This window comes from Caretta caretta, chromosome 13, assembly GCF_965140235.1.
Source record: "Caretta caretta isolate rCarCar2 chromosome 13, rCarCar1.hap1, whole genome shotgun sequence".
Taxonomy (NCBI): Eukaryota; Metazoa; Chordata; order Testudines; family Cheloniidae; genus Caretta; species Caretta caretta.
The window spans coordinates 8566182-8579870 of record NC_134218.1 but is presented as its reverse complement, the minus strand read 5'-3'; the positions used below and the strand labels follow the sequence as shown (position 1 = coordinate 8579870).

At 46.5% G+C, this 13689-nt stretch overlaps 1 protein-coding gene across 2 annotated transcripts; it reads left to right on the top strand.

Annotated features, from left to right (window-relative positions):
* Window positions 1-3123: 3123 nt before the first annotated feature.
* ADRM1 (ADRM1 26S proteasome ubiquitin receptor) lies at window positions 3124-13149 on the top strand. 2 transcript variants are annotated; one of them, XM_075118714.1, is made up of 10 exons: window positions 3124-3230; window positions 6134-6344; window positions 6608-6724; window positions 6886-7009; window positions 7420-7506; window positions 9361-9442; window positions 10400-10635; window positions 10901-11058; window positions 12032-12134; window positions 12921-13149. In XM_075118714.1, the coding sequence occupies exons 2-10, from the start codon at window positions 6135-6137 to the stop codon at window positions 13025-13027; spliced, it is 1224 nt and encodes a 407-aa protein (XP_074974815.1). In that variant the 5' UTR covers window positions 3124-3230; window position 6134; the 3' UTR covers window positions 13028-13149. The 2 variants fall into 2 exon arrangements, with proteins under 2 accessions (XP_074974815.1, XP_074974816.1); XM_075118715.1 differs by lacking the exon at window positions 3124-3230 and adding an exon at window positions 3509-3716.
* Window positions 13150-13689: the final 540 nt, after the last annotated feature.

The window sequence follows — 13689 nt, the reverse complement described above, 5'->3', positions numbered from 1 at the left end:
CATGCAATGTTTGGTATTAAATATTTTTTCAGTGTCTGAAATGTTTTTCTGTCAGCAAAAAAATCTTGATTTAGTGCAAGTAATTGACCTGCAGTGTGACACTGTCCCAAGAATTATTGCCTAGCAAATTGCTTGTTTCCTTCTATAGTTTTATATGCTGAGAATATGCCTGAAATCCGTGTAGTGGCAAGAGTGACTATGTCTTAGCCCAGGAGGTCTCACCAGAGAACTTCTCAGGGCAGGGAACTGCACTGTCCCACTGGAAGAGTTTCCAGCTGCATCATCTTTGATTTAAGTCTCCATTCTTCTCTTGATTACAGCTACTGTTTGTATCACATAGATATTTCACAAACCCATGCTGCCTTGTATTGTTCACCGAGTTCTCAGCTGAGTTAAATGGATGCTTTGATAGGAGACATGTTAGTGCTCTTAAGATGAATCAAGAACAGATCACTGCAGGAGTCCACTAGAAACCCCTGCCTCCCTCCCGCAATGATGACTGCCCATTTACAATTACTTTGAGGTTGATCAGGTAGTTTTTAAATCCACTTAAAATGTGCTACATAGCATAAAAAAATCAAACTTTTAATCAAAATGGCATGCAGTACTAAATCAAATGTTTTACAGAAGTCTAATATATCACAATTGCCTTTACAAAGCAAATGTTTCTCATAAAAAAAATAGTTTGAGACCTATGTTCAATAAAACAATGAAGAAGGTCACTAATCATGTGGCCACCCTTTAAAAACTGTCCTAGATGAGCCTTTTTGTGATTTTTTTTTTTTTTGCTTGGGATCTGTCAGGTTAACAGGTCCATAATTCAGCAAGTAGTCCTGTTTACCCTTTTTAAAATATTGGCAAAATATTAGCAGCGCCTGCAGGACTGATTAACATCCCCCAAGTTGTAGTAGAAAGTACTTAATCACTGTAAACTTCATGCAAACATCTACTCCTTTCCAAATACAGAACAGAAATATTTAACACTTCTGCCATTTGTGTATCATAACTGACAATTTTACCGTCCCTGTCTAGTGACAAATCTATACTATGCTAGGTATTTCTTATTCCTGAAATAGTAAGAGGCCTGTTCTGAGGCCTGTTCTTAAGCCTGTTGCCTATAGATTTCAATATCTTTAGCTTTCCTTGTCATTGTTCCCAATTGATTATAAGTTAGCAATCGTGAAACTGCCATCACTTTCTCCCTTTCCACTTATTATTTTATTGCTGCTTTCATGTCTCTTAACCAGGACCATTTTTTAAAAAATGGAATGACCCTGCTTTGTGATTTCGTATTGTTACAGATCTCCCACCTCCAGAACCAAAATATTCTTTAAAAACTCTCAATTTGTATTCACATTGTTTTGTTTAAATTCTCCTCCTAATCAATTTGACTCAATTGTTTTCTGGCTTCATGAAATTCTGACCCTCAGTTTAAAGTGCCTTTTTATGGAGAAATACCCTGAAGGAGTGGATAAGCATTTAAATACTTGAGGAGCATGGGAAGATCGAGTAAAGGAAATGTAAAGGAGATCAATAGGTGAGGTATTATGTAAAAACATCACCTCACCCACCTTGTCTCTAGCTTAGCCATAGTGATAGCTGTGCCTCATGCTTCATCTTGGCCATAATGGTTAACTGCACTTAGCCTGGAGGTGGAGTAAAACAGGAATTGGGGCACTCAGTCCTATTAGGTGAGATTCTTCACACCCTTCCTCAGGCTTCTCCTTTTCTGCACTGGAACAAATATTGCCTAGTTTATTGTGTGTTCTCTTGCTCCATTAACAGCATTGGCTACGAGCGAAGGGAGACAGCTCCCAGAACTGCCTGCACAGTAATGTCTTCCCTTGCCGCAAGTCCTTGTTGGGCACCGTCTGCAGGAGTAACGTACAAAGGCTCTGTTCTGTTAGCAAATGATGTTGCAGTTTCTGCATAAAATGTTCCTTTAGGCGTCAAAAAACCTAGCATCCCTACCTCTAATGGACACAGAGATAAACCAAACAGATGGAAGAAGATGATGTGGGCCTTAGTCCAAAGCGCCGGTGTTTTTTTCTTTTAACAAATGTTGCTCGGTAGTTTAGTGGTTGTATTGTGATAATGCCTCGAGGCCCCAAGGCCTCGGAGTGCTAGGCCCAAAGCGTTTACAATCTAAGCAGGCCTTTGGCTAGGCCACCCCGTCAAGGCACTTGGTCGACGCCCGGGGGGCCCGTCGTGCTGGGCCTGAGCGTGCTCGCGCGGCGCTGGAGCGCTCCATTGCTCTTGGCTGGGCGTCCATCGCGGCCAGAGCATCCGCCCTCCTCGTGGGCGATCCTGGCCGGGAACCAGCGCCCAGCCTCGGCCGCGCGTGGCAAGGGGCCTGCTCCTCCCGCTGGTGGCTGGGCTCTGCCCCCTGCGGGTGAGGCGCCAGGCCTGGAGGTGGAGGCAGGGTGAGAGCCAGGGCCTGCCCTGTCCCGGGGGGCGACTCTCGCCCGGTGGGGAGCTGGGCAGGACAGCCTGGCACTAGCTTCTCCCTTGGGCCCCCACCGTGTCCCCCAGGGCAGATGGGCCAGTCCACAGGCAGCAGGGGCTGCTCCAAGCAGTTCCATTGGGGGGAGGGGGCTCCCCCAACCCCGCAGGGGTGAGTAGGCCGCTCCACAGACACTTCTATGGGGTGGTATTAGGGGCTGGTCTCCCCCCCCCCTTCCCCAGGGGCAGATGAACCACTCCACACTCAGTTCCATTCGGTGCCAGTAGGGGCTGCTCCTCCGCGCACCCCTCAGGATCGATAGACCGCTCCAGACTGTTCCATTGGGTGTCACTAGGGGCCGCGTCCCCAAACCCCCCAGGGACCGGGTGAATAGGCCGCGCCACAAGTGTCAGTTCCATATTGGGCGCTGATGTATTCCGCCCCCACCCGCAGGGACAGATGAGCGGCTCCACAGTCCCGTTGGTCGCTTTAGGCCTCCCCCCATCGCTTGTGGGTGGTTCGGCCTTTATGACACAGCACAATAGCCGGAGTGGGCGGGGGAGCTCGCTCTCAACCGAACCCTGCAAGGCCGGCGCGGTGCATGTCGGTCCGGCTGGCGTTGAGTGACATACGAGCCGGCCAATGGAAAGGGCATAAGAGCCCGTCGGGGCGCGTCGGCGAAGGCCGGCCCCAATGGCTGGCGGGGAGAGGGGCGGGGCCGGTGGGTTTCCTCTGGGGACAGGGAGCCGGAAGAGTTGTGTGTGAGGTGACTGAGGAAAGGCGGCAGGTAAGTGCGGGGACTCGGGGCTGGGCATGGGCCCCGCGCCAGGGGGGCCGGGGCCGGGGCCAGGGCCAGGCCAGGCCAGGCCAGGCCCCGAGAGAAAGGGCCGCTGGGCGGCGGGAGCGCTCTGCTCCGTGGGAGGCGCCGCTGGGCCTGGCGTGCTCTCCGCCGGCTCCCGCCCCCAGCTGGGAGTCAGGCCCCGCGGCCTGCTGCGGGCCGCCCAGCCCGGGGACGGCCTGGGGGCCGCACAGCGAGCGCAGGCCTGGGGCCCCTCGGGAGCGACTCAGCCGCTCACTGACCTCGTCGCCGTCGCTCTGGGCTTCGCGCGCTGGCCGATGCGGTGGCGCTCGGTGCCATTTGCGTGTCCAGCCGCCTGACTTCGTATCGGCGCAAATTAGATGCGCAGCTCACGCCCTTAAGTTATGTCAAGTAGCACTCCCGGTAATACCGGGCTCGCTTCCGTAGTAGCCGCGAAAGCGCCTTGCAAAGGAGGTCAGTATCACTCCTGTCTTACAGGTGGGGAAACTGAGGACCAGGGAGATGAAGGGACTTGCCCAAGGTCACCTACTAGCGCAGTGGCGGAGCTGGAAATAGGGCCAGATCTCCTGAGTCCCAGCCCAGTCTTCTGTCCACTAGCTAACGCTATCTTTCCTAAGTTTTCATCATTCAGTTCAAGCATTAGCATGTGAGATGAATTGGGGGTGCCTCATGCCTGGGTGGTGCTGTTTCAGGCTGTCTGGAGACTTGGGCAGGCTTCAGGCATGCTGTCACATGGTTCATGTGGAGTGAATTACATAAAATTTCTTTCCAAAGCTGTCCTACATAGACACTGCCTCCTGAGTAAACATAGCTCAACATCGTTGCTCTATTTCCTGAATGCATATGCAGTGTATATAACAGGCAGCTGGGTCTAGTGCTGGGGTTGGCAACCTTTCAGAAGTGGTGTGCTGAGTCTTCATTTGTTCACTCTAATTTAAGGTTTTGCATGCCAGTAATACATTTTAACGTTTTTAGAAGGTCTCTTTCTATAAGTTTACATACAACAATAGTTTAGTTATATATTATAAAGTAAGTAAGGTTTTTTTAAAATGTTCAAGAAGCTTCATTTAAAATTAAATTAAAATGCAGAGCCTCCTGTACCGGTGGCCAGGACCCAGGCAGTGTGAGTGCCACTGAAAATCCGCTCACACACTGCCTCTGGCACGTGTGTCATAGGTTGCCTACCCCAGTCCAGTGCATGTGACAGGGAGTTCTACTTCTACTGATTACTTTGATATGCAACCTGAGGGCAGTGACAGAACTCTTGTCTATATGTGCCTCTGTAGAATGAAGATGGTTTCTTAGTTTACATGGATGATATGAGAATTAATTTTTGAAGTACTTTGAAGATGTAAAGTTCTGTGCAAATGCTAACAGCACTTAAACTTGGAACAAGCAGTGGAATGACTGGTTCAAACAATGGCACCTGCTTCTCAGAAGCAAATGCAAAGTCATCTGCTTGCCAGTGTGACAAGGTTTATCACAGTCTTATCTTTTAACTTCTCTATGGGTGCGTCTAGACTATGAAATTAGGTCGAATTTATAGAAGTCGGTTTTGTAGAAAGCGTTTTTATACAGTCGATTGTGTGTGTCCCCCCACAAACGCTCTAAGTGCATGTAGTCGACGGAGTGTGTCCACAGTACCGAGGCAACCATCGACTTCCGGAGCGTTGCACCGTGGGTAGCTATCCCACAGTTCCTGCAGTCTCCACCGCCCATTTGAATTCTGGGTAGAAATCCCAGTGCCTGATGGGGCTAAAACATTGTTGCGGGTGGTTCTGCGTACGTATTGTCAGGCCCCCCTTCCCTGTCTCCTTCCCTCCGTGAAAGCAAGAGCAGACAATCATTTTGCGCCTTTTTTCTTGAGTTACCTGTGCAGATGCCATACTACGGCAAGCATGGAGCCTGCTCAGCTAACCATCACAGTATGTCTCCTGGGTGCTGGCAGATGCGGTACTGCATTGCTACACAGCAACAGTTTATTGCCTTTTGGCAGCAGACAGTGCAGTATGTCTGGTAGCTGTCATCGACGTAGTCCAGGGTGCTTTTTTAACCGACCTCGATGAGGTCAGGGGTGCCTGGGCAAACATGGGAGTGATTCAGCCAAGTCATTTCCCTTTTAAGTTTTGTTTCATGGCGATTCAGTCCTACCGGCAGTGCTCTGTCTTTTAATCTGCAGCCAGCAGAAGACGATGTCCAGCGGTCACACTGCACCGTCTTCTGCCGAGCACCCAGGAGATGACGATGGCTAGCTGTCGTACTGCACAGTCTGCTGCCAGCAAGATGTATAAAGATAGATGAAATGGCTCAAAACAAGAAATAGACCAGATATGTTTTGTATTCATTTTCTCCTCCCTCCCTTCGTGAAATCAACGGCCTGCTAAACCCAGTTTTGAGTTCTATCCTTGAGGTTTTGAATTCTATCCTTGAGGGGGCCATTCTGTTTCTCGCAAAGCCACCCCCTTTGTTGATTTTAATTCCCTGTAAGCCAACCTTGTAAGCCATGTTGTCAGTATTTGAAAGAGAGGGTCAATGACAGTAGTACTCTGAAGCATACGGAATTGGTCTGGCCTGTATCATGCTTCTTAGGATCAAAGAATGAGTTTCAGGAAGAAGTCATTTTCATTTTGAGTATCTTAATGGATCAGTGCCAAGAGAGTAATGGAGTTGGGAAGGTTAGCGCCCCCTCCATGTAATTGCTAGGGCTTAGTTAGCACGTCAGCTCTTCGGCAGTGCATTGCAAATTCTAGAAACAGTGGACAACTTTTTCTTGTGGAGTTCTTCGTTGGGGTTCTAATGAGATCTTGTAGAAGAGAGAAATAATGGGATATTTATATAGTCATATTTTCTAGTCCATTGTCTCTTTTCAGGATGTCTTCAGGTGCGTTGTTTCCAAGCCTGGTGCCAGGCTCCCGTGGCTCATCCAGCAAATATTTGGTGGAATTTCGGGCAGGAAAGATGTCTCTGAAAGGCAGTACTGTAACTCCAGATAAACGAAAAGGCCTTGTTTACATCCAGCAAACTGATGATTCCCTCATTCACTTTTGTTGGAAGGACAGGACTTCTGGAAATGTTGAAGATGTGAGTATAACTTCATTATTTCAATCTTAAGAATTTTTGTAATGGCTCTTTTGTACTCTGCATTGTGAACCACAGTGAAAGAGTTTTTAAGAAGAGATTTGAATAAGACGGGTGGTGTCTTTACAAATAGGCTTTGGAAGTACATGCCTGGTGTAAGGGGCAACATGGAAGCAGGCATAGAGAGTTGTTTTTGTGAGGAGTAATCAAAGAAGTATCCAAGTGTTTCTTAATATTTTTTTTATCCCCCTCTCTTTTTTTTCCAGGACTTGATTATCTTTCCTGATGACTGTGAATTTAAGAGGGTACCTCAGTGTACTACTGGTCGTGTGTATGTGCTGAAGTTCAAGGCAGGATCAAAGCGACTTTTCTTCTGGATGCAGGTTTGTGACAAGTAAATGATAACATTTAGAACTCCATTGTTTCAAGACGTGTGCGAGGAATAATCAAGGAGGGGATGGACGGGGGTCTACACTTTAAAGAATTATCCAACTTCTAATCTGTTTTGAAGATGCTTGGAGGCTTAAGAACAACTCTCTTACAGGAACCGAAGACTGATAAAGATGAGGAGCACTGTCGTAAAGTGAATGAGTATCTCAACAATCCTCCAATACCTGGTGCTTTGGGTGGGAGTGGAAGTGGCGGCCATGAGCTCTCAGCATTAGGAGGTATAGTCTATTCTCTACTCCTTCTCAGTTTGAGAGGTTTTTTTATACATACTTTGCAGTTTTCTAGGAACCAGATCCCTGCTTATTTTGGAGAGTGACCTGGGGAGAAGGATTATACTAGAAGTGTAGACTCTTAACAAAATAAATTGTGTTGCTATAATAGGAAGGAGCAGGCTAAAAAATGAGTCTGAGAAGAAACTCCTCTTTGTTGTATCTGTTAGGTTTTCTGGTGTCCTCCCTTTTTCTAAAGCTAAGCTACTTTACTATTTTAAGATGCCAAAAAAACCCCCAAAAAACACTTGAAACAGTTTTTCCTTGCAACATATGTCAATTCATCTCCTGCTGCTTGAGCCAGAGTGTTATGAAAACTGTGAATGTTGTTTTTCAGAATGTTTTGTTTTTCTTTTTAGGTGAGGGTGGCTTGCAAAGTCTTCTTGGAAATATGAGCCATAACCAGCTCATGCAGCTGATCGGACCAACGGGCTTAGGAGGACTTGGTAAAATGCTTTCATATCTTTATGCCACAATGGTGTGTTTCCTTCTGGGTTAAAACTTACCTTACGTTGATTTATTTTCTTATTGATTTGAGTGACATTTCCTTCATGTGAGAAGGCACTCCCTTTCTCAAAGACAAAACCATAAATAGATGGGGAAACTTAACTGGAAAAAAGGAATGTAGCAAGCAGAGTGATCGGTAGTTCAGCTTGGCATATGTTGGTTGTGTGTAGGTTTTCCTCCACAAATTTAGTGGTGGTAATTTTGCATTGAGCTATATTCCAGGATTGAAGGAGCAGGAGGATGGCTAATGGGTGGAAGACCTGTCTAACCTCTTAGGAGGGAGTTGGAGGAGAGCATTCTCCTTTCTTCTGAGGGCAGTAGTTGATTTCTGAGATTCCAGATTTCTTCATCTCCTCAAAAAATTGACAATGATATGTATCTCACTGGCTTTTTTTTTATTGAGCCATAGGGCATCTTCAGATTATTCAAGGTGCACATTCCCTTAGTGTCCTGGCCTTGGGATACCAGTTAACTTACTGCTCAGTGAAACAAGGCGCTTCCTTCTGTGGGTGCTGATCATGCTGTCTCTGCACTGGTCTTGGGCCTTTGCAAGTACTAGGAGTGACAGACCTTGGATGGCATGTCTCAGATCCTGAAGGGGTGTGTCCTTTTACTGCTGCTCATATATGAGCTTCCCAGCAGGGACTGCTGCAGTATAGTAAAAAGTGACACTAGCCTTGTAGTTTACCTCTCCTGCTCCTACTTTGTGGAAGTGGTAATGATCAGGGAGCAGTGGAGGTAATGTGCTATTGGGGGATGTGGCATGATCCACATGGGGGAACTCTGCAGAAAAGAGGGAACAGAACAGAGAAACAAGTAGCTGGTTACTTGCTCATTCCTCTCCTATGTTCTCCCCCTGTAGTTTCAGTCCATTGTGCACAGGCTGATGGGCTACTCTAGCTGCAAACTCAAGAGGGCAGAATTAGTTTCCAAAAGACTGCACAACAGAATGCAGATGGTCATGTGGACAGGCATACAGCAATTAGACTTGGAATAAGAAGCAGCTGCAAGGGGAATATGTACTAAATGGAGCAAGTGGTTATCACATGGGTCAGGAGAAGAATCACAAGGAGAAATCACTGAAAGTTCTTAAACCATCCTCTAGGTCTGTGTAGCTTGTTCCTGCTGCCAGCTTAGAGAAGCTATGACTAGGAACAGGGTGGAGGATTCTTTGATTGTAAATTCTTGTGTACAAGACAGTTACCTCATCATTTTTTTGGCCTTTTGCCATGCATTAATGCCTTGCTGTGTTTTCTGCTGGAAGTAGTGGACCATCCTACTTGCTTTTGCTCTGCCTATAGAGCGTTTGACCACAGAGCTGTCTGTCTAGTGCTGTATGCCTGCACTAGAGTTGAAACTGAAGGGAATGCAGGGCTATCGGGGGACACACACCCTCTCATCCAAGAAAATGGGTTTTGCTGTGTGAAGGGCTTTTGTTTGTATTATACAAACCAACACCACTTCATCTTTTGATATAGCTAGGAGTTGAGCAGTTTTTAATAAGCACAAGCATCTGTTGGACAGGAATTATTCTAATGGGGGTTTAAAATTATAAAATGAAAAATACCTGCATTTTCATAAAGAGGAATGGCCTTGTTTTCTTCCACCTCCTCTTCTCGCCCCATTATTTTAGGAAATAAAACTTGCAGGTGTAAAAATGACCTCTCTTCTAGACAGCAAAAAGAATGCTGCCTGTAAGTGCAGTTGAGTCAAACCTGAATAGCTATATCTTTTATAAAGGGAATGAACACACAATAGTTTCTAAACAGATGTCTTTCCATCATTTGTGGAAGGTGGGCTTGGTGCACTGACAGGGCCTGGCCTGGCTAGCTTACTGGGAAGTGGGGGACCCCCGACCAGCAGCTCATCGTCAAGGTAAGATATAAATACACCCACTTAGCGTGATTGTTCCATTGAACTATGAGGAACTGGGTCTAGTTCTGTGGTTTTCAAACTTTTTTTTCCTGTGACCCAGTTGAAGAAAATTATTGATGCCTGTGACCTAACGGAGGTAGGGATGAGGGCTTTGGGGTATGGGAGGGACTCAGGGGTGAGGGCTGCGGGATGGGGCTGGGAATGAGGGGTTCAGGGTGTGGGAGGGGGCTCTGGGCTGGGGCAGGGGGGTGGGCGCAGGAAGCGGTCAGGGCTCTTGGTTGGGGGTGCAGGCTCTGGGGTGGAGCCAGGGACGAGGGATTTGGGGTACAGGGAGGGGGCTCCAGATTTGGGGTGGGGCTCAGGGCTGGGGCAGTGGATTGGGGCGTGGGGTTGAGGCGCAGGCTTACCTCAGGCAGCTCCCGGTCAGCGGCACAGAGGTGCTGCTAAGGCGGGCTTCCTGCCTGTCCTGGCACTGCGGACTGCACTGCGCCCTGGAAACAGCCAGCAGCAGGTCCGGCTCCTAGGTGGAGGCATGCAAGTGCCTCGGCGTGGCTCTTGCCCACAGGCACCCCCCGCCCCGCCCCCGCTTGGGAGTGTGGAGCCTGTGGTTGGTGCAGGCCTCCCCCACCACCACGTAGGAGATGGACCTGCTGCTGGCCACCGCTTCCGGGGCGGACTAGCCTGCCTTTCCCGTCGGCTGTGCTGCCCGGCTCTTCTAATGGCCTGGTCGGTGGTGCTGACCAGAGCTGCTGCAACCCAGTCCTGGGTCATGACCTGCGGTTTGAAAGCCACTGGTCTAGTGAATAGAACAGAACGGTAGGAATCAGGACTCTTCCTTGCCTCTTAAAATGGGGGTAATATATGCTCACAGGGGTGCCAAAGTTGGTTGAAAGCTGCTTATAAAAGTGCAAAGTAACTGCTTCTGCAGTGAGTTAATTATATTTATTACACTTCTAGTTCTCGCAGCCAATCAGCTGCTGTAACCCCATCTTCCACTACTTCCTCCACACGTGTAACACCAGCCCCGTCCGCTCCTGCGGCTGCATCTGCATCTGCAACTAGTCCCAGCCCTGCACCGAGTTCAGGCAATGGAACCAGCACAGCAACAAGCCCAACTCAACCCATTCAGCTGAGTGACCTTCAGAACATTTTAGCTACTATGAATGTGCCAGCTGGAGCAGGAGGACAGCAAGGTAACAGTACTCTGACCAGACAGCTGTTAGATACCAGATGTGCCTTAAAGCTATTTTACTGACCTGTATAATTTTAAATCTGTTTGGAAGCCTTTCTGTTAGAGCCCTAACCTACTTAGATAAATGATGTACTTGTGACTGCCCCAAAGAGTGCCCTGAAATCAGTGGTATCACATCTCAGTATTCACTCCAACCACCAGTGGCTCTAGTTAAAGTAAACCAGTTTGCTTTGTGTTCAGTCTAACAAAGCTTTGTTCTATCCTAGTTGACTTGGCCAGTGTGCTGACTCCTGAGATCATGGCTCCCATTCTGGCAAATGCTGAAGTTCAAGAGCGGTTGCTGCCTTATCTTCCATCTGGGGAATCACTGCCGCAGACAGCAGAAGAGATTCAGAACACTCTGACATCTCCCCAGTTTCAGCAGGTAGATGTCACAATTTGACAACACATTCTTCCACCGACCTAGCGCTGTCTACACTGGGCGATTAGTCCAGTTTAATTGTGGCACTCAAGGGTGTGGATTTTTCACACCGCTGAGCAGCACAGGTTGGTTGACCTATCTTTTCAGTGTGGACCAGTCCTAAGAAACTACTTCAGTTCACTGTGCTTCATGCAACTAACAAATACTGGGCATCTGTTGGTTTTTTATGGAAGTGTTAGCATCAAATTTCTCTTTAGACATATTTTTTTCTGTGTATAAAATAGCTACACACGTGCCCCAAGTCTGTTTGTCTCTGTGCTTTCCCCCATTGATGGACTCAGTAAATGCCAAGAGCTCACTTTTCCATGGCAGTGACTTAGTCCCACATATGGTCTAAAGACCCCTCACTTCCTTGATCTGGGCTTCCCCCTTCTCTTTGTAATGAAGTCTCTCAGAAAGGATAGTATTCATGACTGAATCTCAGGACCTCCCTTCATAGGAGGGCTGGTAGGCAACCTCCTTAAAGCTAGCAGATGTCCAGTCACTTGAAGTTTAAGTTGGCAAGAAAGAGAGATTTTCCTACTGCACTTTTCCTCGTTGGGCATGTCTGAAGACAAAGTTGCACCAGTTTAGATTTAGAGCAGTTTAGTTTGCACAATTTAAATTGATTGAAAAGAGTCAGTGCATACAGTCTGTGGTTTACATTAACACCGTGTGCATGCAGACCAGGCCTTAAGGAGAGATGTGCAGTGAACCAGGGGCCTGAGGAGTGACTCTTTAAAACCTGCTGCACAGCAGGTGTTACTTTGATTTTAGTGAGTTCTGCTCTCCCAATAGATCAGATGCAGTCAACATATTCTATTACATAGAATTCGATGTCAAAACCAAGGTGAAGAGTAATTTATTCAAAGTGGCCACACAGTATTGCAGAAACAAAAAGCAAGTTTTATTTGGTGTTGTTGACTCTGTTTCACAGGCATTGAGCATGTTCAGTGCTGCTTTAGCTTCAGGACAACTTGGTCCACTAATGAGTCAGTTTGGCTTACCAGCTGAGGCAGTAGATGCAGCAAATAAAGGTGGTAAGTTTTTTTTTGTCTTTTTTCTCTTAAAAGAGCATGGATTTACATCACTGTTGCCCTGTAACTGACTGACTGCAGTGTCTGAATCTGTTATAGGACTAGATGCTGGGTAATGTTTTCAAAAATCACTTAAGTGCTTAAACTCATTGAAAGTCAAGGGGATTAAGAGCTTTTGGGCTCTTTTAGAAAAAATGTACTTAGTAAATAAAATCACTAAACTCCTCTCCACAACACACAGTCTAAATGTTGTGTTTGCTCAACCTCTCCTGAGGTTTCTATTAATCTAAGATTGCACAGTATTGATGCCTAAGTAGCTTTGAGGCTGCTTTCTTGATTTAGGGGCCAGAGTCTGAGAGAGTACTGGAGTTATGCACAATACCCAAATGCAGCAGAGCATGCAGTGACCGTTGGGACTTAAAAATATTTTTCCTGTTGCAGTCACTCAGCTGCTAATGTTTTCCTAGGGGGAATATTTAATTGAAGGCATGGCTGCAATAAATCAGTAATTCTTAGGTCCTCCCACTGTCAGAGGCACTGTTATCCACTCTGCTAAGCCTGGAAATGTTGGTATGGTAAATCTGTTATGACCAGTGTGTGTATATGTAAGGTATCAGTTTAGTAAAGTTCCACTGATTTGTCAAAATCTGCTTGTATGTTTAGGAACATTATTCAAACTTTCAACCCTGTTTCCTCTGCTAAATGACCTGTATTTTAACTTCAGTCTAATTTATGATCATGTTCTTGGTGCAAAGCTAACCTAACTAATACAGTTCTTTTACTTTTCAGATGTAGAAGCATTTGCTAAAGCAATGCAGAACAATGTCAAGTCAGACCAAAAGGAGGGAGAATCAAAGGAAAAGAAAGATGAAGAGGAAGATATGAGTTTAGATTAAATTATCTGCTCTCCCTTACAAATAGTCCTAGACATTAATTTAAGCAACTTCAGTAGGATTACTAGCTAACTTCATATTATCCTTACACTAAATCTACAAATAAAGGATTTTTATCTGCCAAATCACTTTGTGGTCATGGAGTCATAGAGCCTTAAGTAATTAGGCTAGCCTATTTGCCAGTGAGTCAGCTGACTATGTGCTTTTGACTCTTCAGTCAAAGACAGTGGTAAATGGGTATCACTTAAGAGCAAAGAGCTCATCTAATCTTTTGGATTGGAATAGGGCTTGGGGGGGATCTTCAAAGGCACCAAATGATACCCATGTTTGCCTTTGAAAAATTCCCCTGTATGTTTTTTTTTTTTAAGTAGACAACTCATGGTTACAGCAAGTATGTCCAAAATTACAGCACCTGGCAGGAGCCATGGTTCTCTGATTCCCAGGCCTGAAGGGAGCATTGTGATCATCTTGTCTGATGGCTTGCATTGGACAGGCCAGAGAACATCCCCAAAATTCTTAGAGCAGAGCTTTTAGGGGAGAAAATCGAATCTCGATTAAAAAGAGATCATGCCCTGTAGTAAATTACCATTCAACTTACAAGCCTGAATTTGTCTAGCTCCATGTTATACCCTTCTCTGCTAGGCTGAAGAGCCCATTATGAAATA

What these genes read in the sequence shown, in the direction of transcription:
- ADRM1 (XM_075118714.1), top strand. Translation starts at nt 6,135, where the DNA reads ATGTCTTCAGGTGCGTTGTTTCCAAGCCTGGTGCCAGGCTCCCGTGGC. An exon ending in AACGGGCTTAGGAGGACTTG is followed by an intron (nt 7,507 to 9,360) that starts GTAAAATGCTTT and finishes CATTTGTGGAAG; the next exon opens with GTGGGCTTGGTGCACTGACA. An exon ending in AGATGCAGCAAATAAAGGTG is followed by an intron (nt 12,135 to 12,920) that starts GTAAGTTTTTTT and finishes TTTACTTTTCAG; the next exon opens with ATGTAGAAGCATTTGCTAAA.